Source organism: Sciurus carolinensis, chromosome 5 (assembly GCF_902686445.1).
Source record: "Sciurus carolinensis chromosome 5, mSciCar1.2, whole genome shotgun sequence".
Taxonomy (NCBI): Eukaryota; Metazoa; Chordata; class Mammalia; order Rodentia; family Sciuridae; genus Sciurus; species Sciurus carolinensis.
Window position 1 is genome coordinate 25,949,927 of NC_062217.1, and position 27,756 is coordinate 25,977,682.

The 27,756-nt window shown below is 39.4% G+C and overlaps 1 protein-coding gene across 3 annotated transcripts in view; it reads left to right on the top strand.

Moving 5' to 3' along the window:
• Window positions 1-27,756, top strand: part of Mtus2 (microtubule associated scaffold protein 2) — a 380,442-nt gene that overhangs the window by 226,255 nt on the left and 126,431 nt on the right. For all 3 annotated transcript variants that reach the window (XR_007108842.1, XM_047553964.1, XM_047553965.1), the window contains exons 5-6: window positions 1,513-1,611; window positions 27,510-27,721. Coding sequence is in view for 2 of the 3 variants with exons in the window: in XM_047553964.1 (XP_047409920.1) it covers window positions 1,513-1,611; window positions 27,510-27,721 (311 nt within the window). In the remaining variant the exon portion in view is untranslated. The remainder of the gene's footprint in view (window positions 1-1,512; window positions 1,612-27,509; window positions 27,722-27,756) is intronic.

Consider the following 27,756-nt stretch of genomic DNA (forward strand, 5'->3'; position numbering starts at 1 on the left):
TAAATGAAGAGTTCTTACACATTAATACGAAAATGGGCAAAGTAGTTCTAAAAATAACTTTGTGTAATTAAGTGATTTCCAAACAAAGAAATGCATATGACCAATATATAAGGATTCTTGATTTGTGGCAAAAGTAGATTTAGACTTCAATGTTGGTGGGACACTGAGCATGTTGTAAGAAGAGTTGTTCTTATACATGGTCATTTGGAAGTATGAGTTAGTGTATCCTTTGGGTAGAAAACCGAAAGCAGTCTAACACTTTGCAAATGAGTAGACCCCATAATCCAGCAAAAGTGCATCTGTGCATTCACCCTCTAAAGACATTGGTGCATGTATACAAAGATGAAATTAGCAGAATGCTTACTGTAGCACATATAGTTATTTTGATAGCTAAAACTTGTACACAATCTGCACATTCTTCCAGGGGAGGATGGTAAAATGAATTATGGTACATCTTTTCTCATGAATATGATGTGGCACTTTAAACAAAGATCTGTAAATAGGCTGATATAAAATATCTCTCCCAAACGTGGTTAGTTTAAAAGAAATTCATGTTTGATTAATTTATTTAACTAATAGGTGTATTTGCATTTATTTATTTATTTATTTAACTATGAATACTTATTAAAAGATCAGGGGGATTAAACACCAAACTGTTAGCATTCCCTGGAAAGGACAGTTAGGTTGTTGGGTTTGGGGGACATTCACGTTCTGTGTCTGATACCATCCCAAACTTTGTTTTTAAATGAAAGTAGGGAAGCAGAGGCAAGTCTGGGAACAGTTAAGTCTGTGTGATTTCTCTAATCTTCCATCCATTGTTCTTTGACTTTGCAATGAAAGTGATATGAAGGTAAGTGTTGTGACCAGTACACAAGGGAGATGCCACCTTTGTGGCCGGTCTGTCCCCAACATGATTTGAGGCACATCCACATTGTTTCCAGATATCACCTGCGCTCAGATTCCTCAAAGTCTCAGCTGCAGCCAAGAGAGCTAGAAGGCTCTCTAGGTCACCTCTGTGGATCAGCTGCATGCAAATTAATTAGAGTTCAAAACGTGTCCCCTGTGGCTGGGCTCCGGATGATGCTGAAGTCATTAACAGTGATGTTCAGCTACAACTTCCTTCCCTGTCTTCTGAAAAATTGTTTCAGCAGAGAGAGGCTGGCAGACCAAGTTGGTGGCTAAAGACAGTAAGATTTTAATTTTCAGATACTTTGTGAGGGTCACTGGGGTGATGGTAACCTCAGAGAAGGGGGCGTTTTTCATCAAACCAGAGACAGCAATATGATCCTTTCCCTGACCACTCAAAACTAAATTCCCTTTGCTATAAACACATATGTCATTTCTCCAGCCCAGGGGATAGTGACCATAGCAACAAATCATCCAAATATTTTGTTGTTATTGTTCCGTTTGCCTTTTGTTAAGCTGCCCTTTGCACAAACAATTTATGTTCCCTTACCCTTTGGATTGTAACTAGCTTTTGCTTTCTATTTCTCTTCTCAAAACTACATATAGGAACAAAGAAAGAAGCACAAAAAGATCAAGATGCTAATAAACCTACTGTTTCATCTCCTAAGAGAACAGCAGCTTCCACCACCAAACTTCATTCACCAGGTATTTACGAAATGTGATCTGCTTTATTGGGGAGAAGACTTAAACTTGGAGTTTGTTTGACTCAAATGCCACTAACAGAGCAATGCCAGCCTGTGTATTATTAATGATGGTCCAGGGGTTGACATACATAGGCTGGTACTGTCTGACTCTAGATGAAATGAGCCAGTCGCTGGCATCATCTTTACCTTCCAAAACAATATGTTATGATGTGTTTGGGGGGAGAATTTCTTTGGGTAGGGGCATCTGCTATTCCAACAGCATGTAGAACCTATTTATAATTGAAAATCAGACATCAAAGATCTCACCTCAAGACATATTTTTTTCTATAACAGAGAAAAACAGAAACAATGGATATCAAATGATGGTTATCTTGTCAGTGAGGAAAACAGTTGTTCACATTCAGATATGAATAAGCTATGTAAGATCACTTGAAAGTTGAAACTTAATTTGAATATTCATGTTATAAGGCATTAACTCCTCTGTAGAATAGCCCACAGTGTAATTTTAATGTATTTTCTTTACCAGAAAATAGTGGCTATAATAGTAGCTTGTGTTTGATTTCTTATTAAATGTCAGATACTGTCCTAAGCTCTTTAACTATATTAACTTATTTAATGTCCCAGTAACTCCATGAAACATGTGCCATTATTGTCTGTCCCTTTACATGTGAGAAAACTGAGGTACAGAGATTTTTAACTAATTTCCCCAATGTCACGAGTAATAAAGTCACAAGGAGTAAAGCCTTGGTGTGTTAATCAGTTTTTCATCACTGTGACAAATACCTGAGAAAAATATATTAAAGGAAGAAAGATTTATTTTGATTTGCTGTTTCAGAGGTTTTAGTCCATGGTCAGCAGGCTCCAAGGCAGATACATGGCAGAGGACTGAGCAGAAGAAAACCGCTCACCTTGTGATTCCTTATGAGAGAGGGAAGCAGGGAGAGGTGGGGAATGGGGACACGACCTAGTGTCCAAGGGTACAGCCCCAAGGACCACTCCCTTCCATGAGATTGTACCTCCTACAGTTTCCCCCACCTCCTAATAATCCCTTCAGCTTCGAATACTTCAGTGGATTAATCCACTGAGGTCTGAGCCCTCATGATCCAACCACCTCCCTAAAGCTCCACCTCTGAACATTGCTGCACTGGGGACCAAGCTTCCAACACTTGAGTCTTTGAGGAACATTCCAGATCCAAGCTTTAACACTTGGTCTCAACCCAGGCAATTGGAATTCCAAACTTGCATCCTTAGTCACTGTACCATTTTCCAGGAAGTTTGAAGAATATAGAACTTATTCAAGTTTCTGAATGACTAAAAATATACAAGAAATAGACCAAAGGCACATCTGAAAGGATTGAGAGACAAAGCTCGGTGCCTAAATAGGGTGAGAGATCAGATCCATAGACCCTGAATAAGTCTGAAATTTCTGAAGGGTAGTACTCTTGCTGGATGAATTAAGGAGAAAAAGAAACCTAGTCCTGTAGGTAACTGACCTAATGCAGCTCCGACTCTGACAGAAGAAGGGTGAGAGGAGCAAGCCCTTTCTGAGGACTCCTAACCACAAGTATTTTAGTCAGCTTTTTCGCTGCTGTGACTAAAAGGACCCAAGCAGAACAACTGTAGAGGAGGAAAAGTTTATTTGGCTTACAGTTTCAGAGGTTTCAGTCCATAGAAGGTCAGCTCCATTCCTCAGAGCTCAAGATGAGGCAGAACATCATGGCAGAAGTGTGAGGCAGATGGAAGCAGCTCACACGATGATCAGGAAGCAGAGAGAGAGAACCCACTCACCAAATACAAAATATATACCCCAAAGCCATGCCCCCAATACCCACCTCCTTTAGCCACACCCTACCCATCTTTAGTTACCATTCTATTAATCCCATCAGGGGATTAATCCACTGATTGGGTTAAGGCTCTTACAACCCAATCATTTCTTCCTGAACCTTCTTGCATTGCCTCACACATGAGCTTATGGAGTAACATCTCACATCCAAACCATAACAAGTCTGTCCTGCTGCAATTTAAAAGCTGGAATCCCTGCTTCCACTGTGCTCTGAAGATTCCATTTAAAATGCTGTAGAACTTGTGGCCACATAGCAAACTAAAATATGTAATGAGTAAACACTCAAGGAAACAACCATCATAAGTAAGGTTTTTATATTTTATGGGGAGGTAAAGGTGTTATGTCATCTTACACTTTGTTAAGTTCAAATGTTTATGTTAAAAATTCTAGGATAAACAATGAAATAGTGTATAGTTCTGAACCAGTACAGAAGAAAAAGTTGAAATAAGAGGTTGAAACATTAATATAATTTGGGGGAATTAACACAGATGGAGAAAAGAAAAAAGGGAGGGAAAAGAAGGAAGAAAGAGAGAGAGAAGAGGAACTCAAATAATAAAATAAAATTACAAAAGGACTCAAATATGTCATAATAAATGTACATGAACTAAAATCTAGACCAAACAAAGATCAATGGAGTAGAGGAAGAGATCATTGGGACGGAAAGGGGGAGGGAAAGGTATAGTATCGCGCTCCCTCTGGCCGCAGAGAGAGACACGACAAATGTCTGAAGCTTTGGAAGTTTATTATGCACAGTCCCTCTCCTACACTTCTCTTACTCCCAGCTTCCGCGCACTCCCAGCTTCTCTTCTCTCAGCTTCTTCTTACTCCCAGCTTCCGCGCACTCCCAGCTTCCAGCTCAGCTTCAGCCTCCGCCGCCTCCTCTACTCTCCCACCCACCAGGCTTATATACACTTCAACCAATCAGGGGAGAGTACACGAGGTAAACGCGGACAGCTGCAAGCATAGGATAGGTACACGAGGGGGGCATGCTCTAATCACATCGTTAACTAGCCAATCATTGGAATTCGCTGGATGTTTACTGTATAGCTGGCCGCTTTTGGCTCAGCATCAGGCGCCATCTTGACCGTGCCCAAGGCTGGGGGTCCCGGAAACCCCAACAGTATAGCACTGGGGATTGGAATGGAGCAAATTATGTCATAGGTATTTATGAATATGTCAAAATGAACCCCATTATTATGCATAGTTCTAAGGTACTAATAAAAACACTAAAAAGAGAGAGGGGGAAAAAGACTTTGATTCCTAGTCTACTTTCATTTATAGAGTAGTCAAAAGGTATTTAAGTGGTTATTATATACTGTAAAAATCTAGCTTTTTAAACTATTTCCAAAAATTTGGACTATTTCCAAAATACATACCTAAAATGTAAGAACAACAAAGGTTGAAATCATGGAAATATTTGTTTCTAGAAAATCCTAAAAAAAGAAAATCCATGGTGCAACAGTTTGGAAACATTTTTATTGTAATTAACAAATACTAAACTGCTCATATATAAAACTTGCAATTTGATAAATTTTGACATGTGAAACCATTGCATCAATCAAGATAATATACACATCCCTCATCTCCCAAGTTTCATGGTGCCTACTGGAAATCCCTCCTGCCTAGCCCTCCATGTTCCATCCCAATCCCCAATCATTGATCTTTTCTGTCACTGTAGCTTGTATTTTCTAAAGTTTTGCATAAATGGAATCATATCATATATATGCTATTTTTACCAACTTCTTTCACTCACGTGATTACATTTTAAAATCATGTGGTAATAGTTCATGCCTTTTTATTGGAATTTTATTGGAATAGAATTGTGTGGCTACCCTAATTTACCCATTTACCTATTGATGGCCATTTGGGAATTTTTTCCTTTTCCCATATAAGTAAAGTTACTATTACATCCATACTAGTCTTGATATGAGTTCCTGATTTAATTTCTCTTGAGCAAATATCTAGGAGTGGAATGGCTGGAGCATATGGCAGCTATTTGTTAAACTTTTTGAAAGGTGCCAAATGGTTTTCCACAGTAGTTTACCTTTTTACTTTCTCAACAGTGATATGTAAAAGTTGCAGTTCTTCCATGTTCTGCCAACACTGAGTATGGTCAGTCTTTTCAATTGTGGGCATTCTCAGAGGTGTGTCATGATATCTCCTTGTAGTTTTAATTTGCATTTGCCTAATAACTGATGGTTTTATTATGTTTTATGTGACTTTTTTGCCTTTTCCTAACAGTGTCTTTTGAAGAGTAGATGTTCTGAATTTTAATGAGGTTAAATTCATTTTTTTCTTTTATGGATCTTGATTTTTGGTTTCTCTGAAAAATATTTGCATAATTCAAAGTCACAAAGGTTTTCTCCTTCATTTTCTTCTAAAAGATCTAAAGGTGGAAGTTTCACATTTAAGTCTATGACCCATTTGAATTGACTTTTGTATGTAGGGTGAGGTGTGGTTTGAATTTTTTTTCTTATATAAGGATATGCAACTAACTGACTTCTGTTTTTGTCATTATGATTTCTTTTTTTCTCTGCTTAGACTGGGTTTAACTGACTAAAGTGCTTAGTTTTCTAATGAGTGTGTTTAGTAGGATAAATTTCCCTCTATGTACTGCCATTGATGCAATCTACAGATTTTGATATATTGGGTTTTAATCTTTCTTGAGTTCAAGATATTTTCAAATTTCCCTTTTTTATTTCTCCTTTTGCATATGACTATTTTTTAAATTTATTTTTATTGTAAACAAATGGGATACATGTTTTTTTCTGTTTGTACATGGAGTAACAGCATACCATTTGCATAATCATACATTTACATAGGGTAATGACGTTTGATTCATTCCGTTATTTTTTCCTTCCCCCCACCCCTCCCACCTCTCTTTTCCCTCTATACAGTCCCTCCTTCCTCCATTCTTGCCCCGCTCCAACCCCCCATTATGTGTCATCATCCACTTATCAGTGAGATCATTCGTCTTTTGGATTTTTGAGATTGGCTTATCTCACTTAACATAATATTCTCCAATTTCATCCATTTGCCTGCAAATGCCATAATTTTATTATTCTTTATAGCTGAGTAATATTCCATTGTATATATACGTGCCACAGTTTCTTTATCCATTCATCAATTGAAGGACATCTAGGTTGGTTCCACATTCTGTCTATTGTGAATTGAGCAGCTATGAACGTTGATGTGGCTCTATCTCTGTAGTATGCTGATTTTAAGTCCTTTGGGTATAGGCCGAGGAGTGGGATAGCTGGGTTAAATGGTAGGTCCATTCCAAGTTTTCTAAGGAATCTCCACACTGCTTTCCAGAGTGGCTGCACTAATTTGTAGGCCCACCAGCAATGTATGAGTGTACCTTTCTCCCCACATCCTCTCCAACACCTATTGTTGCTTGTATTCTTGATAATCGCCATTCTAATTGGGGTGAGATGGAATCTTAGTGTAGTTTTGATTTGCATTTCTCTTATTACTAAAGATGGTGAACATTTTTTCATATGTTTGTTGATTACTTGTTGATCTTCTTCTGTGAAGCGTCTGTTCATATCCTTAGCCCATTTGTTGATTGGGTTACTTGTATTCTTAGTGTAGAGTTTTTTGAGTTCTTTATATATTCTGGAAATTAGTGCTCTATCTGAAGTATGATTGGCAAAGATTTTCTCCCACTCTGTAGGTTCTCTCTTCACATTGCTGATAGTTTCCTTTGCTGAGAGAAAGCTATTTAGTTTGAATCTATCCCAGTTATTGATTCTTGCTTTTATTTCTTGTGCTTTGGGAGTCCTGTTAAGGAAGTCTGATCCTAAGCCAACAAGTTGAAGATTTGGACCTACTTTTTCTTCTATAAGATGCAGGGGCTCTAATCGGATTCCAAGGTCCTTGATCCATTGTGAGTTGATTTTTGTGCAGGTAAGAGATGGGGGTTTAGTTTCATTCTGTTGCATATGGATTTCCAGTTTTCCCAGCACCATTTGTTGAAAAGACTATCTTTTCTCCATTGCATATTTTTGGCACCTTTGTCTAGTATGAGAAAATTGTATTTATTTGGGTTTGTGTCCATGTCCTCTATTCTGTACCATTGATCTACCTGTCTATTTTGGTGCCAATACCATGCTGTTTTTGTTACTATTGCTTTGTACTATAGTTGAAGTTCTGGTATTGTGATACCCCCTGTTTCATTCTTCGTGCTAAGGATTGCTTTAGCTATTCTGGGTTTCTTATTCTTCCAGATGAATTTCATGATTGCTTGCTCTATTTCTGTAAGGTACATCATCGGGATTTTAATTGGAATTGCATTGAATCTGTATAGCACTTTTGGTAGTATGGCCATTTTGACAATATTAATTCTGCCTATCCAAGAACATGGGAGATCTTTCCATCTTCTAAGGTCTTCCTTAATTTCTTTCTTCAATGTTTTGCAGTTTTCATTGTAGAGATCTTTTACCTCTTTGGTTAGATTGATTCCCAAGTATTTTTTTTTTTGAGGCTATTGCAAATGGGGTTGTTTTCCTCATTTCCCTTTCAGCTGTTTTGTTACTTGCATATAAAAATGCTTTAGATTTATGCGTGTTGACTATTTAGAAGTATGACTTTTTTGTTGTTTGCAAGTATTTGGGAACTTTCAATAAATCTTTCTCTTATTTATATCACTTTATAATTTCATTATTTCTGGAAGACATATTTTGGATGATAAAAGAAAGCTCTATCCCTCTACTCACCTCTGATATCAAAATGTGTGGGGTTTTCACACCCAAAATATTTTTCCCAATCCTCTGTTAATACCAGCTGGATTTCTTACAATTTATTTCAGTTCTGAAACTAACACCCATAGTTAGCACAAACCCCACCTGTTAAGGGCTCAATGTCACAAGACTTCCCCCTACCTCAAATGCCATAACTAGTAGATGCTGCACTTCTGTGCAATCTGGCTACAAATCAGAGGCAACCCCAACCCCTGCCTTAGATTTCATAATTTGCTATAACAGCTCACAGAACTCAGGGAAACACTTTACTTACATTTATCAGTTTACTGTAAAGGATATGCCAAAGAATACAAGCAAACATCCAGATGAAGAGGTACATAGGATAAAGTCAAAGATACCAAGCATAGAAGCTTCTGGACCCATGGAGTTGGGGTGTGCCACACGACCAACCTAGAAGCTCTCCAAACCTTATAGTTTAGAGATTTTACATAAACTTTATCACATAGGTATGATGGATCATTACCTCAATTTCCAGTCCCTCTTTGCTCCCCAGAACATAGGGGATAGAGCTGAATGTTCACACCTCTGTCCACCTTTCTAGTGGACCAGCCCCATCCTGAAGCCATCCACACTGCACCAAGAGTCTCCTCATTAACATAAGAGATACTCCTAGGAAATTTCAAGGGATTTAAGAGCCCTGTGTCAGGAATTGGGATCAAAGACCAAATATTAGAACAAAGGATGCCCCTAGCACCCGATCACTCAGGACATTACAAAAATTTTAGGGTCTCTGTGTCAGGAATGATGGGCAGAGACCAAATATACATTTCTTGGTGACTTGAATCCTTTTAAAATTTATTGAGATTTGCTTTAGGACCCACAACAAGGTTTATCTTAATAAATGATTCTTGCATACTTAAAGACAACGTCTATCCTGCCTTTTCTTGTAAAGTTTTCTATAAATATCATAAGGTAATTTGATTGACAGCACTGTTCAAGTATTCTATACTCTTCCTGGTTTTCCGTCTCCACGTTCTGTCAGTAATTGAGGAAAGCTCTGAAATCTAAAACTATAATTGTAGACTTGTCTGTATCTACTTTCAAATCTGTCAGCATTTGCTCCACATGTATTATAGCAGTGTACTTCTATCTCTCTCCTTCTGGCATTTGTGCTATTGTCAAATATTTTGTTCCTATATACATTATAAACTCATAGTGCATTGTGATTATTGTCAACTAACAATACTCAGTTTTCTTTTAAAGATATTTAAATAAGAAAAAATTATGTTTTCTCTTTTAGTTTCCATTTTCAGTGTTCTTTATGCCTTTGTAGAGATCCAAATTTTCATCTGGTATCATTTTTCATCTATCCGAAAGATTTCTTTAAGGTTTTGTACAGTAGAGGTTTGATTGTGATTAAGTCTTTCGATTTTTGTTCACCTTCATTTTACTTTGTTCAGAATTCAAGTTCTGAATTCAAGTTAAAAAAAATGTCAAGATGTTGTTCCACTATTTTCTTGTTTAACTGGTTTCCAGTGAAAAGTCTGCTTTTATACTTATCTTTGTTCCTTTATACATAATACATATCCCCCACCCCACTCGCAGTTTTAAAAATATTCTTTCTCTGATTTTGAAAAATTTGATTATAATATGCCTTGTGTAGTTTTCTTCCCCTTTTGAACTTGAGAGATGTTGAGACTCCTGAATCTTATTTTGATCAAATTTGGAATATGTCTGCCTTTGTTTTTCTATCATTTTCCAAAAATTTTCAGTCCTTACCCTTGTCCTCAAGTTCTCTAATTAAACATATATTAAGCCATTTGAACTTAGCCTGTATCTCCTATCCAAACTCATACTCTGTTCACTTCTTGAGACGTTTTTTTCTGTGTGTTTCATTTTGGATAGTTTATCTTATGATCTTTTCACTAATCTTTCCTTTCCTTTAAAAAATTTTTATAATAGTATCTGCTTACTAACTTATAGTTCGGTAGATCAGAAATCCAGCTGTGGTTTAACCAAGTTCTCTGCTCCGAGTATCACAAGGCTGAAATCAGGATGATAGCCAGGCTGAGTTCTTGACCACAGATTTTTGAAAAAAGTCTGCTTCCAAAGTCATTCAGATTGTTGGTAGAACCCAGCTGATTGTGGCTGTAGGCATGAGGTTCCTGTTTCTTTGCTGGAAGGACCAGCTTATTTGGTCATCTCTATTTCTTGCCAGGTGGCACTCTGAGTCTTCAAACCAGTGATCCTGTACTGAATCCTTCTCAGGCTTCAGATCTCTGACTTCCCCCTCTGTGACCATCTGTAGAAAACTTTGGTTTATCAGGCTTCCCTAAGTCAACTTCACTCGAAATAATCTTTTTCTTGATAAATAATATAGCATAATCACAAGAGTGCTATCTCATCATATTCAGTTTCCACTAACACTCAGGCAATTGTGCAGGCGTCTTAGCCTGAGCTGTGATAGACTGTTAAGTCATAGGCTCTATGGCTTAAACATGGTAAATTTATTTCTCTTAGTTCTGGAGTCTAGGAGTGCTGGCTGCTTTGATTTCTGGTGAAAGTTTTCTTCCTCCCTTGCAAGTGAAAGCCTTCTGGCCATGTCTTCACAGGGGGGAGGAAGAGATCATTTTCCTTCATGCCTCTTCTTATAACACTGGTTCCATTCATGAGGGCTCCTACGGCCTTCTAAAGGCACCTTCCAAATGCCTTCACTTTGAGGATTAGGGCCTCAACATATAAATTCCAAAGCAACACAAACATTCAATCCATAGAAGCAGGATATTTTCATGCAGGAGCAAAAGTTTGAAAAATCCCAGCTTAGGATCTCTCCTATCATAGGTGGAGTTCAAGCTACCTTAGAGAATGGCAATGTGGAAATGCTGCATAACTATAGTGGAGAGATGTGGGAGATACAGTTTTCCTGCTCCCAAGCTCAAACCCTTGCTTCCTTTACTTCTTTTTAATAGTAGCTCTTCTTTCTTCACATCACTGAATATCAAAGATCAACTGAAACACTTAGTGCCTACATAAGACCTTTGAGTCTTCAAATGGCATCTAGCTAGGGGAGGCTCTCTGGGTGGTGAATTTAGGAGTTCTTTTCTCTCCTGCTGCTTTGTAAATCGAAGGTGGGAAAGGGTTGTATTTTCTGTCATCTCTTCAGTCCTTAAAAAAAAAAACAAGCCAGTACAAACTCCCCCCAACCCTCATATTGCTAATAACTTTCTCTTCCCATTTGGCTTATGAAAGAATTTTTCATGTTCCCCATCTGTGTCCCTTTACTTATGGGTTCGTCAGATTTTTTTATCACTATAATAAAATACCTGAGATAACTAAAAGGTTTATTCTGGCTCATGGTTGCTGAGATTCCAGTGCATGATTAATTAGCCTCATTGCTTTGGGGCCTGTGGCAAAGCAGTACACCATGGCAGGAGTGTGTGGTAGAACAAAACTGCTGACATCACAAGCCAGGGAGCAAAGGAGAGGAAGAGGAAGTTGCCAGGGTCCCACTGTCCTTTTCATGGGCATGGCCCAGTGATCTGAGGTCCTCCCACTGGTCCCCAATACCTAAAGGTTCTGCCACCTCCCAATAACATCACTCTGGGGACCATGCCTTAAACACATGGACCTTCAAGGTCACTCAAGATCCAAACTGCAGCATCTTACAGATGACTCCATAACCCACTGCCAACTGACTGCCTCCTCCTTCCTACCATTTTATTGATCCTCGGTCTGGAAAGGTCACTAATGACTTCTTGGTAATTAAGTCTTATTAGACATGTTCTATTCCTTATTTCTTCTTAAAACCCTTTCCTTTCTTTGACTCTGGGAACCTTCCTCTCTATTGGTTCTCTTCGTGCACCTGTAAAATGTTAGTTCTTAGTGGCTTCCACTAGAAACTTTCCCTGTACCTCTTCATGTTACCAGGTTGACTTGGCCCAAAATAGACTGAACTGGCTCAAATCCTGGTTCAGTTATTCACATGATGTGTGACCTTGGGAAAATTACATAATTCCTCTGAGCCTCAGTTTCTTCTTCTCTAAAATGGGAATAATATCCATGCCACAGTGTCAAGCTAAAGATGAGTGAAAATTTTAGAATAAATGGCAGTAAAATATCCCTGTGATCAAATACATCTGTGAAAATATCTTTAGTGGGTTTTCATATTTTAACAAAATTGTGTAATCATCATCTTTAATTCCAAAACATTTTCATCAACCCAAACAGAAATTCTGTACTCATTATCAGTCACTCTTGTACACCAGCCCCTGACAGCCACTTGTCTGCTCTCTGCTTTATGGATGTAACTACTCTGGACATTTTGTATAAATGGAATCATTCCACCTGTGGCCTGTCATGTCTGCTTTTTTCAGTTAGTGTTAGGTTTTCAAGAATCAACCATGTCATCACATGAATCAGTGTATCATCCTTTTTTATGTCTGAATAACATTCCACTGTATGGACATACCACATTTTTTTATCCACACATCATTTGGCATTTTGGGGTTCTCCACTTTTTGACTATTGTTAGTAATGCTATCATGAACTTTCAAGTCACTTATCTTTTCCTAGGAATAGTGTCTAATCTGCTATTAATTTCATATGGTATATTTTTTTTCTTAGACATTGGGCATTAGGGGCTGTATCTCTAGAATTTTTATTTAGATCTTTTTCATCTTCTTTGTCTCTATGTAATATATTGAGTCATCCCTGTACTTCTTATATTCCTGTATATATAAATATAGCCATAATAATCATTTTAATATCATTGTCTAGCAATTCCATTCTCTGTGTCATTTGTCAGTTTGAAAGGATTGAAATTTCTCCTTATGGTTTGTATGCCCCTGCTTTTTTGCAGGCCTGATAAATTTTTAAATGCCAAACATAGTGAATTTTTCCTTTTTGGGTCTTACATATATTTTTATTTCAATTTTTTAGCTTTTTTCTTAGATAAATTTGCATTACTTCAAAAAAGAGTTTGATCACTTTGGGTCTTGCATTTCAGCTTCATTGAGTAGGTATGACGCAGTCATTAGCTTCAGAATTTTACCATACTACAGAGGCAAAAGCCCTCTGAGCACTGTCCTTGGTGCCCATGAACTTTGAGGTATTTCCTCTGACTAGTGGGAACAGGGTCTATTTCTGACCTCTGTGAACTCTAAGACTGTTCCTCTTGTCCTTTGCAGGATTCTTTCACCAGCCTAGGGTACTTTATTCACAGACATGCTCTGATCAGGACTCAACTGAGTTGGAGGGTGCTCCTCAGTTCTCCATTTCTCTCTTTGTGGAGCTCTGCTCTCTCTGTACCATGTAGGTACCTCCTCACCTCCCTGAACCTTCAACTTCATTTTCTTAATTCAGGGAAGTCCCTGGCTCCACTTGGATCCCCTGATTCCCTGCATCACAGCCTGAAAAGTGCCTCTAGGTAATAAACAGCGTAAATTGTAGGTTCCTTCCCTTTATTTCCAACTCCCAGGGATCACTGTGCTTCATTGCCTGAGGTTCAGTGTCTTGAAAAACCATTGCCTTGTGTATTTCAGTCATGATTTTTTTGGTAGTTTGGGGCAAGAGGGTAAGTCTGATCCTGCTTTTTCTACCATGTCCTGAAGTAGCTGAATTTTTAGTATGAAAGTTTGGCAGCTACCATGTCACAATTAAACCACTAATTTTCACCCTCAGAGAAAGAAAGAAACTTAACCTTGATAAATAGAACCCATACTTCTTATAAATAATAAGTCTTATGAAAATAAAAATACTTTCACACCAACTTATATATATATATATATATATATATATATATATATATATTTGTCTAATGCATTTATTGTTCTATAAAACATAAGATAGCCAAAATCTTCAAAGTTCTTAAGTAATAAAGGTAACTTTTAATTTGATTGGAATAGCCATATATTTTTTTTAAATTATATACAAATGGGATACATGTTGTTTCTCTATTTGTACATAGAGTCAAGGCATACCATTTGTGTAATCATACGTTTACATAGGGCAATGATGTTTATTTTTTTTCCCTTCCCCCCCACCCCTCCCACCCCTCTTTTCCCTCTATACAATCCTTCTTTCCTTCATTCTTACCGCTTTCCTTATACCTAACCCTAAACCTAACCCTAAACCTAACGCTAACCCCTCCCACCCCCCATTATATGTCCTCATCCGCTTATCAGCGAGATCATTCGTCCTTTAGTTTTTTGAGATTGGTTTATCTCACTTAGCATGATATTCTCCAATTTCGTCCATTTGCCTACAAATGCCATAATTTTATCATTCTTCATTGCGGAGTAATATTCCATTGTATAAATATGCCACAGTTTCTTTATCCATTCATCAACTGAAGGGCATCTAGGTTGGTTCCACAATCTGGCTATGGTGAATTGAGCAGCAATGAACATTGATGTGGCTGTATCTCTGTAGTATGCTGATTTTAAGTCCTTTGGGTATAGGCCAAGGAGTGGGATAGCTGGGTCAAATGGTGTTTCCATTCCAAGCTTTCTGAGGAATCTCCACACTGCTTTCCAGAGTGGCTGCACTAATTTTCAACCCCACCAGCAATGTATGAGTGTTTCTTTTTCACCATATCCTCTCCAACACCTATTGTTGCTTGTATTCTTGATAATCACCATTCTAATTGGGGTGAGATGAAATCTTAGGGTAGTTTTGATTTGCATTTCCCTTATTACTAGGGATGTTGAACATTTTTTCATATATCTGTTGATTACTTGTACATCTTCTTCTGTGAAGTGTCTGTTCATTTCCTTAGCCCATTTGTTGATTGGATTATTTGTATTCTTTGTGTAGAGTTTTTTGAGTTCTTTACAGATTCTGGAAATTAGCGCTCTTTCTGAGGTATGGTTGGCAAAGATATTCTCCCACTCTGTAGGCTCTCTCTTCACATTTCTGATAGTTTCCTTTGCTGAGAGAAAGCTCTTTAGTTTGAATCTATCCCAGTTGTTGATTCTTGCTTTTATTTCTTGTGCTATGGGAGTCCTGTTAAGGAAGTCTGATCCTAAGCCAACAAGTTGAAGATTTGGACCTACTTTTTCTTCTATAAGATGCAGGGTCTCTGGTCTGATTCCGAGGTCCTTGATCCATTTTGAGTTGAGTTTTGTGTAGGGTGAGAGATAGGGGTTTAATTTCATTCTATTGCATATGGTTTTCCAGTTTTCCCAGCACCATTTGTTGAAAAGGCTATCTTTTCTCCATTGCATATTTCTGGAACCTTTGTCTAGTATGAGAAAATTGTATTTATTTGGGTTTGTGTCCATGTCCTCTATTCTGTACCATTGATCTACCTGTCTATTTTGGTACCAATACCATGCCATTTTTGTTACTATTGCTTTGTAGTAGAGTTGAAGATCTGGTATTGCAATACCCCCTGCTTCGCTCTTGCTACTGAGGATTGCTTTAGCTATTCTAGGTTTTTTATTCTTCCAGATGAATTTCATAATTGCTTGCTCTATTTCTTCAAGGTACATCATTGGGATTTTAATTGGAATTGCATTGAATCTGTATAGCACTTTAGGTAGTATAGCCATTTTGACAATATTAATTCTGCCTATCCAGGAACATGGGAGATCTTTCCATCTTCTAAGGTTTTCTTGAATTTCTTTCTTTAGTGTTCTGTAGTTCTCATTGTAGAGGTCTTTCACCTCTTTTGTGAGATTGATTCCCAAGTATTTTATTTTTTTCGATGCTATTGTGAATGGGGTAGTTTTCCTTATTTCTCTTTCTGAAGACTCATCACTTATGTATAAAAATGCATTGGATTTATGAGCATTGATCTTGTAACCTGCTACATTACTGAATTCACTTATGAGTTATAAAAGTTTTCTGGTGGAATTTCCAGGTTCCTCTAAATATATAATCATGTCATCAGCGAACAGGGATAGTTTGAGTTCTTCTTTTCCTATTCGTATCCCTTTAATTTCTTTGGTTTGTCTGATTGCTCTGGCTAGAGTCTCAAGGATGATGTTAAATAGAAGGAGTGAAAGAGGGCATCCCTGCCTTGTTCCAGTTTTTAGGGGGAACGCTTTCAGTTTTTCACCATTTAGAATGATATTAGCCATGGGCTTAGCGTAGATTGCCTTTATAATGTTAAGGAATGTTCCCACTACCCCAATTTTTTCTAGTGTTTTGAGCATGAAGGGGTGCTGTATTTTATCGAATGCTTTTTCTGCATCTATTGAAATAATCATGTGATTCTTAACTTTAAGTCTGTTGATATGGTGAATGACATTTATTGATTTCCGAATGTTGAACCAACCTTGCATCCCTGGGATAAAACCCACTTGATCGTGGTGCACTATCTTTTTAATATATATTTGTATGCGATTTGCTAAAATTTTGTTGAGAATTTTTGCGTCGATGTTCATTAAGGATATTGGTCTGAAATTTTCTTTCCTCTATGTGTCTCTGTCTGGTTTAGGTATCAGGGTGATATTGGCTTCATAGAACGAGTTTGGGAGGGTTCCCTCCTCTTCTATTTCATGGAATAGTTTGAGGAGTATTGGAATGAGCTCTTCTTTAAAGGTTTTGTAGAACTCGGCTGAGAACCCATCTGGTCCTGGACTTTTCTTTGTTGGTAGGCTTTTGATGACCTCTTCTATTTCATTGCTTGAAATTGGTTTATTTAAGTTGTGTATGTCCTCCTCGTTCAGTTTAGGTAATTCATATGTCTCTAGAAATTTGTTGATGTCTTCGAGGTTTTCTGTTTTGTTGGAGTATAGATTTTCGAAATAGCTTCTAATTATGTTTTGTATTTCACTCGTGTCTGTTGTGATGTTTCCTTGTTCATTTTAGTTCGAATTTTAGTAATTTGAGTTTTCTCCCTCTTTCTCTTTGTTAGTGTGGCTAAGGGTTTATCAATTTTATTTATTTTTTCAAAGAACCAACTATTTATTTTGTTAATTTTTCCAATTGTTTCTTTTGTTTCGATTTCGTTGATTTCGGCTCTGATTTTAACTATTTCCTGTCTTCTACTACTTTTGGTATTGGTCTGCTCTTCTTTTTCTAGCGCTTTGAGCTGTAGTGTTAAGTCGTTTATTTGTTGATTTCTACTTCTTTTTTTGAATGCACCCCATGAAGTAAATCTTCCTCTAAGTACTGCTTTCATAGTGTCCCAGAGATTTTGATATGATGTGTCTTTGTTCTCGTTTACTTCTAAGAATTTTTTTATTTCCCTCCTGATGTCTTCTGTTATCCATTCATCATATAATAGTGTATTATTTAATCTCCAGGTATTGGAGAAGTTTCTGTTTTTTATTCTGTCATTTATTTCTAATTTCAATCCATTATGATCTGATAGAGTACAAGGTAGTATCTCTATCTTCTTGTATTTGCTAACAGTAACTTTGTGGCATAAAATATGGTCTATTTTAGAGAAGGATCCATGTGCTGCTGAGAAGAAAGTGTATTCGTTCTTTGTTGGATGGTATATTCTATATATGTCCGTTAAGTCTAAATTGTTGATTGTGTTGTTGAGATCTATAGTTTCTTTATTCAATTTTTGTTTGGATGATCTATCCAGTGGTGAGAGAGGTATGTTAAAATCGCCTAGTATTATTGTGTTGTGGTCTGTTTGATTTCTGGAATTGAGAAGGATTTGTTTGACGTACATGGATGAGCCAATGTTCGGGGCATAGATATTTATGATTGTTATGTCTTGCTGATTTATGCTTCCCTTAAGCAGCATGTAATGTCCTTCTTTATCCCTTCTGACTAGTTTTGGTTTGAAGTCCACATTATCTGAAATGAGGATGGATACTCCAGCTTTTTTGCTGTGTCCGTGTGCATGGTATGTTTTTCCCCATCCTTTCACCTTTAGTCTATGGGTGTCTCTTTCTAGGAGATGAGTCTCTTGCAGGCAGCATATTGTTGGATTTTTCTTTTTAATCCAATCTGCCAGTCTGTGTCTTTTGATTGATGAATTCAGGCCATTAACATTCAGGGTTATTATTGTGATATGATTTGTATTCCCAGTCAATTGACTCATATTTGTTTTTGACATGATTTGGTTTCTCCTTTATTTGGCTATTCCTTTAGGCTAGCACCTCCTGTTGCTGATTTGCATCGTTGTTTTTCATCTCTTCCTCATGGAATATTTTGCTGAGAATGTTCTGTAATGCTGGCTTTCTTTTTGAAAATTCCTTTAGCTTTTGTTTATCATGGAAGGATCTTATTTCATCGTCAAATCTGAAGGTAAGTTTTGCTGGGTATAAGATTCTTGGTTGGCATCCGTTTTCTTTCAGAGCTTGAAAAATGTTGTTCCAGGCCCTTCTAGCTTTTAGGGTCTGGATTGAAAAATCTGCTGATATTCTTATTGGTTTCCCTCTGAATGTAATTTGATTCTTTTCTCTCGCGGCCTTTAAAATTCTGTCTTTATTTTGTATGTTAGGTATTTTCATAATAATGTGCCTTGGTGTGGGTCTGTTGTAATTTTGTATGTTTGGAGTTCTATAAGCCTCTTGTACTTGGTTTTCCATTTCATTCTTCAGATTTGGGAAATTTTCTGTTATTATTTCATTGAATAGATTGTTCATTCCTTTGGTTTGTTTCTCTAAGCCTTCCTCAATCCCAATAATTCTTAAATTTGGCCTTTTCATGATATCCCATAATTCTTGTAGATTCTGTTCATGATTTCTTACCATCTTTTCTGTTTGGCCAACTTTGCTTTCAAGATTAAATAATTTGTCTTCAATGTCTGAGGTTCTGTCTTCCAGGTGTTCTATCCTATTGGTTATGCTTTCTATGGAGTTTTTAACTTGGTTTATTGTTTCCTTCATTTCAAGTATTTCAGTTTGTTTTTTTTTCAGTATCTCTAACTCTTTATTGAAATGATCTCTTGCTTCCCGTATTTGGTCTTTTAACTGTTGATTGGTGCGATCATTTAATGCCTGCATTTGCTCTTTCATCTCCTCCTTCAATGCCTGCATTTGCTCTTTCATCTCCTCATTAGCTTCCCTGATCGTTTTAATTACGTACATTCTGAACTCCCTTTCTGACATTTCTTCTGCTGTGCTGTCATTGGGTTTTATTGATGTAGTATCTAGGTTTGTTTGGGACATTTTCTTCCCTTGTTTTCTCATATTGGTCAGCTGTCAGTGGGACCCTGAGATATTGCAGTTTTCCGCTATTGGCTTATAGTGTCCCGGTAAATTTCCAGTGTATCATCTCCCAGCCTTCAGTAGCCTGATGTCTTGGAGGAATCTGATAAAGCAGCCCATCCGAAGAAAACTGCCCCTAGCCCCCTACTGGTTCCACGGTTTGGAACTGGCTCTGTGCGGAAATGCTCTCACTGTGGGCCTGCACCGTGCAGCTGGCCGTGTGGCAGGAGCCCACTGCCGGAGTGTGGAAGGCTACCTTGGGAAGACTCTAGCTGCCCTGCCCGGCTCCGATAAGCCACCTCTATCTGGGCCTGCCACCCGGGCCAAGCTTTACCCAGTGGGCAGACTCACCTGTGGCTCTATTTCAGTCCGAGTCTCTCAATGCCTCCCCTTCTTAACTCCTGGGTTCTGGAGCGACTGGGGGTGCAGTCTCCCTCTAGGCCGCCATCTTGGATCGCCCCGTGTAGAGAGCCTGCAGCCGGAGTGGGCAGAGCCGCCTGAAGAGGTCTCTGGCTGCCCTGCCCTGATCCCAGAGGCTGCTTGCGGATCGAAGCTCTCCGTTGGTTCGGGGGCTTGTGGCTGGTTCTATGTAGAAAACCTCTCACTGGGTGGTCTGCTCTGAGAAGCTAGCCTTGAAAGGCACCTCCCACCGCAGGGGTCCAGGCTACTTGGGGACGTCTCTGGCTGCCCTATCCTGGTCCCTGAAGCTGCTTTTGTGCCAGAGTATGCTGTGCTGCGCTGGCTCCAGGACTTGGAGCTGTTCTGGTCAGAAAGGCTCTCACTAGCGGGCCCGCTCCGGGAACCTGGAGAAGCTGGCTGTGTGGGCGGGGCCCACCTCCGGAGTGTGCAGGACTGCCTGTGGAAGACTCTAGCTGCCCTGCCCGGCTCCGATAAGCCACCTCTATCTGGGCCTGCCACCCGGGCCGAGCTTTACCCAGTGGGCAGACTCACCCGTGGCTCTATTTCAGTCCGAGTCTCTCAATGCCTCCCCTTCTTAACTCCTGGGTTCTGGAGCGACTGGGGGTGCAGTCTCCCTCTAGGCCGCCATCTTGGATCGCCCCGTGTAGAGAGCCTGCAGCCGGAGTAGGCAGAGCCGCCTGAAGAGGTCTCTGGCTGCCCTGCCCTGATCCCAGAGGCTGCTTGCGGATCAAAGCTCTCCGCTGGTTCAGGGGCTTGTGGCTGGTTCTATCCGTCAAGCTCTCACTGGGCGGTCTGCTCCAAGAAGCTAGCCTTGAACGGCACCTCCCACCGCAGGGGTCCAGGCTACTTGGGGAGGTCTCTTGCTGCCCTATCCTGGTTCCTGAATCTGCTTGCATGCCGGAGTACGCTGCGCTGCACTGGCTCCGGGACTCGGAGCTTGTTCTGGTCAGAAAGGCTCTCACTAGCGGGGGCCCAACTTATATTTTATCTACAGTGTTTTTTAGTTCACAAATGTTTCAGGGTTAGCTTTGGAAACCCTGATTGTACCTTCCTGGGTTTTTTTTTTTTTTTTTTCCTGTTCTCTACATCAAAATAGAAAATAATCTGCTCCCTCCTGGAGGTTGGAGACACAGACTTCTGCTTTCTAGGGCATAATAGATCACTGGTTTATTGTATGGCTGGCTGCTGCCCAATTGCATAATTCCTACCTCCACCCATACTTCAGACTGACTGGAAGGAAATTTCTCACCTACTTACCTCCTCAGTTGCCAACCTCAGGTAAATAATTGCCAAGACCAAGTAGGGAAATTGTGTCCCATGGGACAACATTTTCTGAAATGTGTTTCGATTGGTTTAAAAAAAAATAAGTCCTATGTAAGTCCATAAAGAACTCAGTTCATGTGTCCCCTGGGATGGCCTGCTGTCTGTTAGGATGTTGACCAAACTCACAGAGTGTTTTTCCTTATACTGAGAAGCTATCAAAGCTGTGTCCTCTAATTACTCTCCTTCTTGTTTACAAGTGTGAAGGTCATGGGCATTCTCTGATATAAATATACAGGTTCCAGTGTGGCACTCTCCGTTATTGTATCCGTCAAGCTTTTCAGTTTTAAAACTAAACCAAGCTTTTCCATCCATTCCAATCCTCTGGATAGTGCCCAGATGACTGCAGATGAATTTTTAATATTCTCTTTCCATTTTCAAACCTCATGTCCTCCCCAGTGCTCAGCCTTCGCACGCAAACTGTTTACAGCTCAACCTTTGCACGCAAACTGTTTGCATTCACCTTTGCGATGCTGTCAGTTTACTGGATTTTCCCCCAGGGGCCTCCAGGCTGCCAGTTGTCACTTGGATCAACATAGATTCAATCTGCTCTCACCAGACATATGCAGCCAGTTTGATGACTGAAAAGTATTTGTGAATAGGCAAGATTTGTATAGTAGGAGGTCACTCTAGATTTAGAGTATGCCTAGAACCTCAGAGGTGTACTAGAGATGTGGAGTTGTTCAGCAGTGCACTGAAGTGGGAAGAACCCTGGGGGAGGGCAGTTGGAAGACCCAAGATGCTCACCACCATGCCTTGCCATTATTGGTCACAGAAAAGGTACCCAAAAAAAGTAGTCAAGCATTTTGTTCACCCACACACCATAAGACATGAAGCATCCATGAGAAATCGGGTGTCTATAGAGCCTGGCAAGATGTTGCTTATGTATTTCATTCAGAAGCAGTGCTTTGGGAATACAACTTGTATTAGTCAGGATTCTGTAGAGGAATAGAATCAACAGGAAGTATGATTATAAAAAGGAGATTTATTAGATTGACTTATACCACCAGAAGCCAGATAGGCCACAGTGGCCATCTGTAGGTTAGAGAGCTGGAAGAACCAGTAGTTGCACAATCCAAGAGTCAGAAGTCCCAGAACAAGAAGAATCAATAGTACTAGCCTAGTCTCAGACCAAGCCTTCTGGAAACTCCCTGGAGAATCACTGGCAGAGTCCACTTTGGAAGAGTGAAGAAGTGAGAGTCGAAGCAGCGATCTAGAACCCATTCAAGAAGAGCCAAGCTTGCATCTGCATCTGCTTCCTTGTTCTTCCAGCTTTTATTCCATCCTATTGGGCAGTGCTGCCCACACTTAGGGAAGTTCTCCACTTCAGTTCACTGTCCCACATTCCAATTATTCCAAGACAAGCCCTCACTGACACACCCAGAAGCCTCTTAATCATCTGCATCTCTTAATCCAATCAAGTTGACAATTCAAATTAACCATTACACATTAATTAACAGTTGGGAAAAGGGAACTCTTGCATATTGATGGTATGATTGTAAATTAGTACATCATTATGGGAAACAGCATAGAGGCTCCTCAAATAACTCAAAATGGAACTACCATATGATCCAGCAGTCCTACTACTAGGTATATATTCAAAAGAAATTAAGTCAGTGTATCAAAGAGATACCTGCATTTCCATGTTTATTGCAGCACTACTTACAATAGCAAAGATATGGAATAAACTGATAAATAGGCTAAAAAATGTGATACACTTGCATATACTTGCACACTTAAATGGAATACTATTCAGTCACATAAAGGAATGAAATCCTGTCATTTGAGGCAATGTGGATGGAACTAGAGATTGTCATGTTAAAGGAAATAAACCAGGCACAGAAAGACAGTCACCACATAATCTCATTAATATGTAGAATCTAAAACAGTTGATCTCATAGAAGTTTAGAGGAGCATGGTGGCTATGAGGGGCTGGGGAGACAAGGGGTGTGGGAAGGATGGGAAGAGGCTGATTAATAGGTACTGTTATAGTTAAACAGGAGAAGTTGTTCTGGGGTGCTATTGTGCAGTAGGATGACTATAAATAACAATAAGGTACCATCTATTTCAAAAAGCTAGAAAAAATAGTTTGAATGTTTTTACTACAAAAATAATAAATGTTTGAGGAGACGATGTATTTACGTTGATTTAGACATTATACAATATATGTATGTATGAAAACATCCTGGAGGCTGGGGTTGTAGCTCAGTGACACAGCACTTCCCTAGCATGCACAAGGCCCTGGGTTCAATCCCCAGCTGCTTAAAAAGTAAAACAGATGCCTGTGTGACCAATGTGATCTTACAATATGTACAATCAGAAAAGTAAGAAATTATACTCCATTTATGTATGACTTATCATAATGCATAAATGCATTCCACTGTCATGTATACCTAATTAGCACAAATTTAAAAAATTTAAGTGAAACAGAACAAAACAAAAATCACATAGTACCCCTACCCCATAAATATGTACAATTTTTATGTTTTCATGCATCAGTTAAAAATAAATTTCAAATTTAAAAATATTTGGGAAGTGTACAAGAGCCAATCAATAAAAAATTGGTTATTTTTTACTTTTCACTTCATTTAAAGATTTCATTACTAGGGAATGGTATTGGTCAAATTATATTTTTATATTGCATGCATGTATAAATATGTAACAATGAATCCATCCATTGCATACAACTATGATGCACCAAGAAAAAATATGAAAAAAAATGAAGACTTCAAAATAATTAATTAGCTCTGTATTTCAAAAAGTCTTCATTCACTAATCTCAGTTTCCTAGCCCCACTGGGTAGAATCATTCGGATACTGTTGGAGACCACGGCTTTGGTTCCTTGGCAAGAGACTAGACCCAGATGAGCAGGCTCTGCCTGCATGTGGCTGCTTTTGACTTTTAGGAGAAGCAATATAAACCCTGAAAGAATAGGGAGATGGTGACAAAGATCCCGTGTGTGGAGGTGTCTTCAGGGAACACAGCATGCCCTCCTTTAAAGCCCGAGTGGCAACCCTTCCAAAAAATGCAGGTGTCAGAGTCAAGAGCGAGTGACCATCACCACTTCTCACCCCAGTGCCTGCTGTGCAGTCTGTAAGCTCCAGGTGGCCACTGCCCTCCAGAATCTTCCTCTCTTATTGTGCCATGAACCCCATATTTCCCAGCAGATTGGCATTTTCACCTCATTATGTGCTGGCTTTCAAAACAAGAAAGCAAAAAGAAATACCTGTTTTGCCACAGGTGAGGCTGCCTATGTGTCTGCCATCCACTTTCAACACAAGCTCTCTCTCCCCATGTTGGCAAAGGAACCTGTGACACTGTCTTCATAGACCATCCCGGGGACAATCTGACACATGGGTGGACTGGAAAATAGATGACCGAATGATCCTTCAGGGAGTCAACTAGAAGAGTAGTTAGTGAAAATTGAAAACACAAGAAAAAATGCTGTTTCTCGTGAACAGTAAAAATGTGTCTCTGACAGTAAAATGATTTTTTGACCTCGGCAAAGTGACACTTTACATATAGTCATCCCTCCATATCGGGGGGCAGTGGGGGATTGGTTTCAGGATTCCCCTTGGACATCAGAACCTGAGGATGGTTAAGTCCTGTATATAAAATGGCCTGGTGTTTGTAGAGGACCTACACAATCTTCCTATATCCTTTGTCATCTCTAGATGTTTATAATATCTAATATAATGCAAGTGCTGTGTAAATGGTTGGTAGACTGTATTGGTTGGGAAAGAGTGACAGGAGGATACAGCTCCATGCAGAACTGGTTGACTCCTCAGATGCAGGACCTGGGAACACCAACCATATTAAGAAAATGACTGGACCCTCTTAAACTAAAAGTCAGCAGATAACTTCACAGCTACATTCATTTATCCGCTTTTCCTTGGGGTCCTTGTCCTGTTGTGGAAGAACTGAGCACCATAATTTAACAAGGCTCCCAAACAAGTATTGTTTTCATGAGGTGGTTGGGAGTCCCAGAGCAGTTCAACTTCTGATTGGTGTGTTGGTCCCCCAAGTTGATCTTTTGGGAGTCTCTGTCTTGGCTCAGAACATCAGCTGTTTGGTGGCCCCAGGAGTAGAAATGCCAGATGACTGTACTGTTTTTCCATAGAATGCTAGAATTTTGAGTGTGAGTAGAAGCAATTTAATAATGACACCAATATCAAAGTAAAGGCCAATGATGGGATTTTATGGAATCCCTTTATATTGTCCACTTACCATGGAGTATGCTTTCTAACCTAATGATAACAATGTTGAAGATAATATAATAATAATCATCTTAAAGATGATAGGTCCTAGGAGACATTCCACATAGTAATAGGTCTGACAGCTGAAAATACAGGACAGTGTGTTCACTAAGGTCCATAAGCTCAGAGGTGATGCTGTAGACTATGGGTGGCAATGAGCTTTAATTCACTGAGCTGGAAGTAAGTTTTATCTTTCCTTTAGATTTCTAAAAAAAGTTCCTTCTACACAACAGTGTCAGGTACCTGGTGCCTCAGCACGTTAATTAAAGCCTTGGAGTGTTTTATAAATTTGCCAGCCACAGCAACAAAATGACAAACTTTACTTGTGAGGGAAAAAAATCTGCTTTAGGTCTTAGACTGCATGTTAGAGTTCAATGTAGACTGTACATTTCCACACCTTTTGTTCCTGTTGTCTTTTAGGTGGTTATGTTAGTCTTGGTTTTAGTGCTGAGAATGTGTAGATGAAGCACACATGAAGATTGATTTGCTTATAACATGCAAGTTGATTTTCTGAAATATTATGTACTCTGATCTCATACAAAAAGAAGTGATAATTTCATATTCTGCTCTTCCATTAAATCCCAAGGATTCAGATATGTCATGTATAAGGTTGCAATGCAATCTCTGATGACTTGTTAACAGAAGGAAGATTAAATGAAAATTATTATGTTCGCCCTTAAATTAACAATCAGAAGTATTTAGATCCATAAACCACTTTTCCCCTCAAAAGATAAGGCCACTTGTGTATTCATGAACCTATTACTGCTCTGTGTGTCCTATCAGGTACTGAAGAGGCTATCATTTTCTCATTTGTTTTATAGTTTGTTCCCTGATATTTTAGAAAGGGAAAAAGTCAAAAGAGGAAGAAAGAACATTTGAAATATTGAAGGTGATTCATGATCTGACGGCCGGTGTCCGTGTCATGTCCTCTGTAATGGTGACTGCTTGAGCAGAGGAAAGAACATGCCTTTGGGATGTAAGTCCAGGGCCGGCCACAGACTTTCTGCTTGCCTGGGTCAGGAGGGCCACCTGAGCCTAACGATTGTGACAGTGGTTTCAGGAGGATGCCTGCTCACCTGGATTCCTTGCTCAGGGTGGACCGGTTTCCTCTGGGCTTCTTTGGGGTCTTGCCTTTTTTCTTTCAAACTTTAGCCTGAAAGTCAACTCTCCTTAATGCCCCTGCCATGCCGACCCTCAGTCCCAGATGGGGCTCCTGGTTCCTTCTTCTGTGGTCCTGCAGCTTCTCACATTGACCTGGTGGGGTAAGGAAGGTGGGCTTCCTTTGTGCTGCAGTGGAGAGCAGCAAGGTGACAACTGCCACCTGGTGTCTGTAGAGTCATTCTGACTATGGCACAGGGAAGGAAGAGAAGCAGGGTGAGAGGTGAGGGTGGTAGGACTAGACGTTTAGCCATTGAGGTGACATGGAATCACACTGGGGAACACATTGGAGAGGACTTTTCAGGACACTGGTGCTGTGTAGGAATTTAAAGTCAGAAGTCCCTGGAGCAGAGTAGATTTGGGTTGTGATTTGAACTTGACATTGAAGGCGGGGTATTAGAGCAGCCATCTGAAGGGTGGAAGGAGTATGGAGGGGTTACCACCTGGGACTGAAGGACAACGTGGCTATGTTTTCCTAAGTCTGACTTCTATCTGTATTAATTGATTGATTTTCCATTTGACATTTTCTAAAAGCAAGCCTCTTTTATTATTTTTATTTTTATTGGTTCTTTTTAGTTAAACCTGACAGCAGAATCCATTCTGATATAATTATCCAAGTATGGAATGTATCTTATTCTAGGTAGGATCCCATTCTTATGGATGCACATAGTTGTGGTATCCACTGTGTTGTTTTCATATATGTACATGGGAAACACTACATCAGATTCATTCCACTCTCTTTCCTTTGTAAAAGCCATCCTCTTTAAGAAAAAAGGAAAAAGAAAAAAGCACACCTGCTTCAGTCTTTCCAAGCAGGCCTAGAAAAAATGTCAGAAGCAGGAAGGAATTCATTGATTTTTGTCTGTTATCCTTTTTCTAAGCATGAAACTTTGCACTTAGAACCACATAAACAGAGTGAATAATTTAAGTCCCTGGCTGTTTTATTCTCCCCTTTCCTTTTTAATACTTAACATGGCAAACTGCAGCAATTCCTTTTCTGCCAAACTTGTTCTTAACGAACTCTTTCTGTTACAAGAAACTGTTGTCACATTTGTGTGTTCTTTGTTTTTTGTTTTTTATAGGTTACCCAAAGCAGAGGACTGTGGTTCCTCGAAATGGGTTTGCACCCAAGCCTGACCTGCAGGCCCGGGAGGCTGAGCGGCAACTGGTTCAGCGCCTGAGAGACAGGTGTGAGCGGCAGGCCCGGCAGCTGGGCCTCATTCAAGGGGAGCTGAGGAGGGCGATCTGTGGCTTTGATGCTCTGGCCGTGTCCACTCAGCATTTCTTTGGAAAGGTAAGGCCACGTTCGGTGAATATCAAAGGGCATCT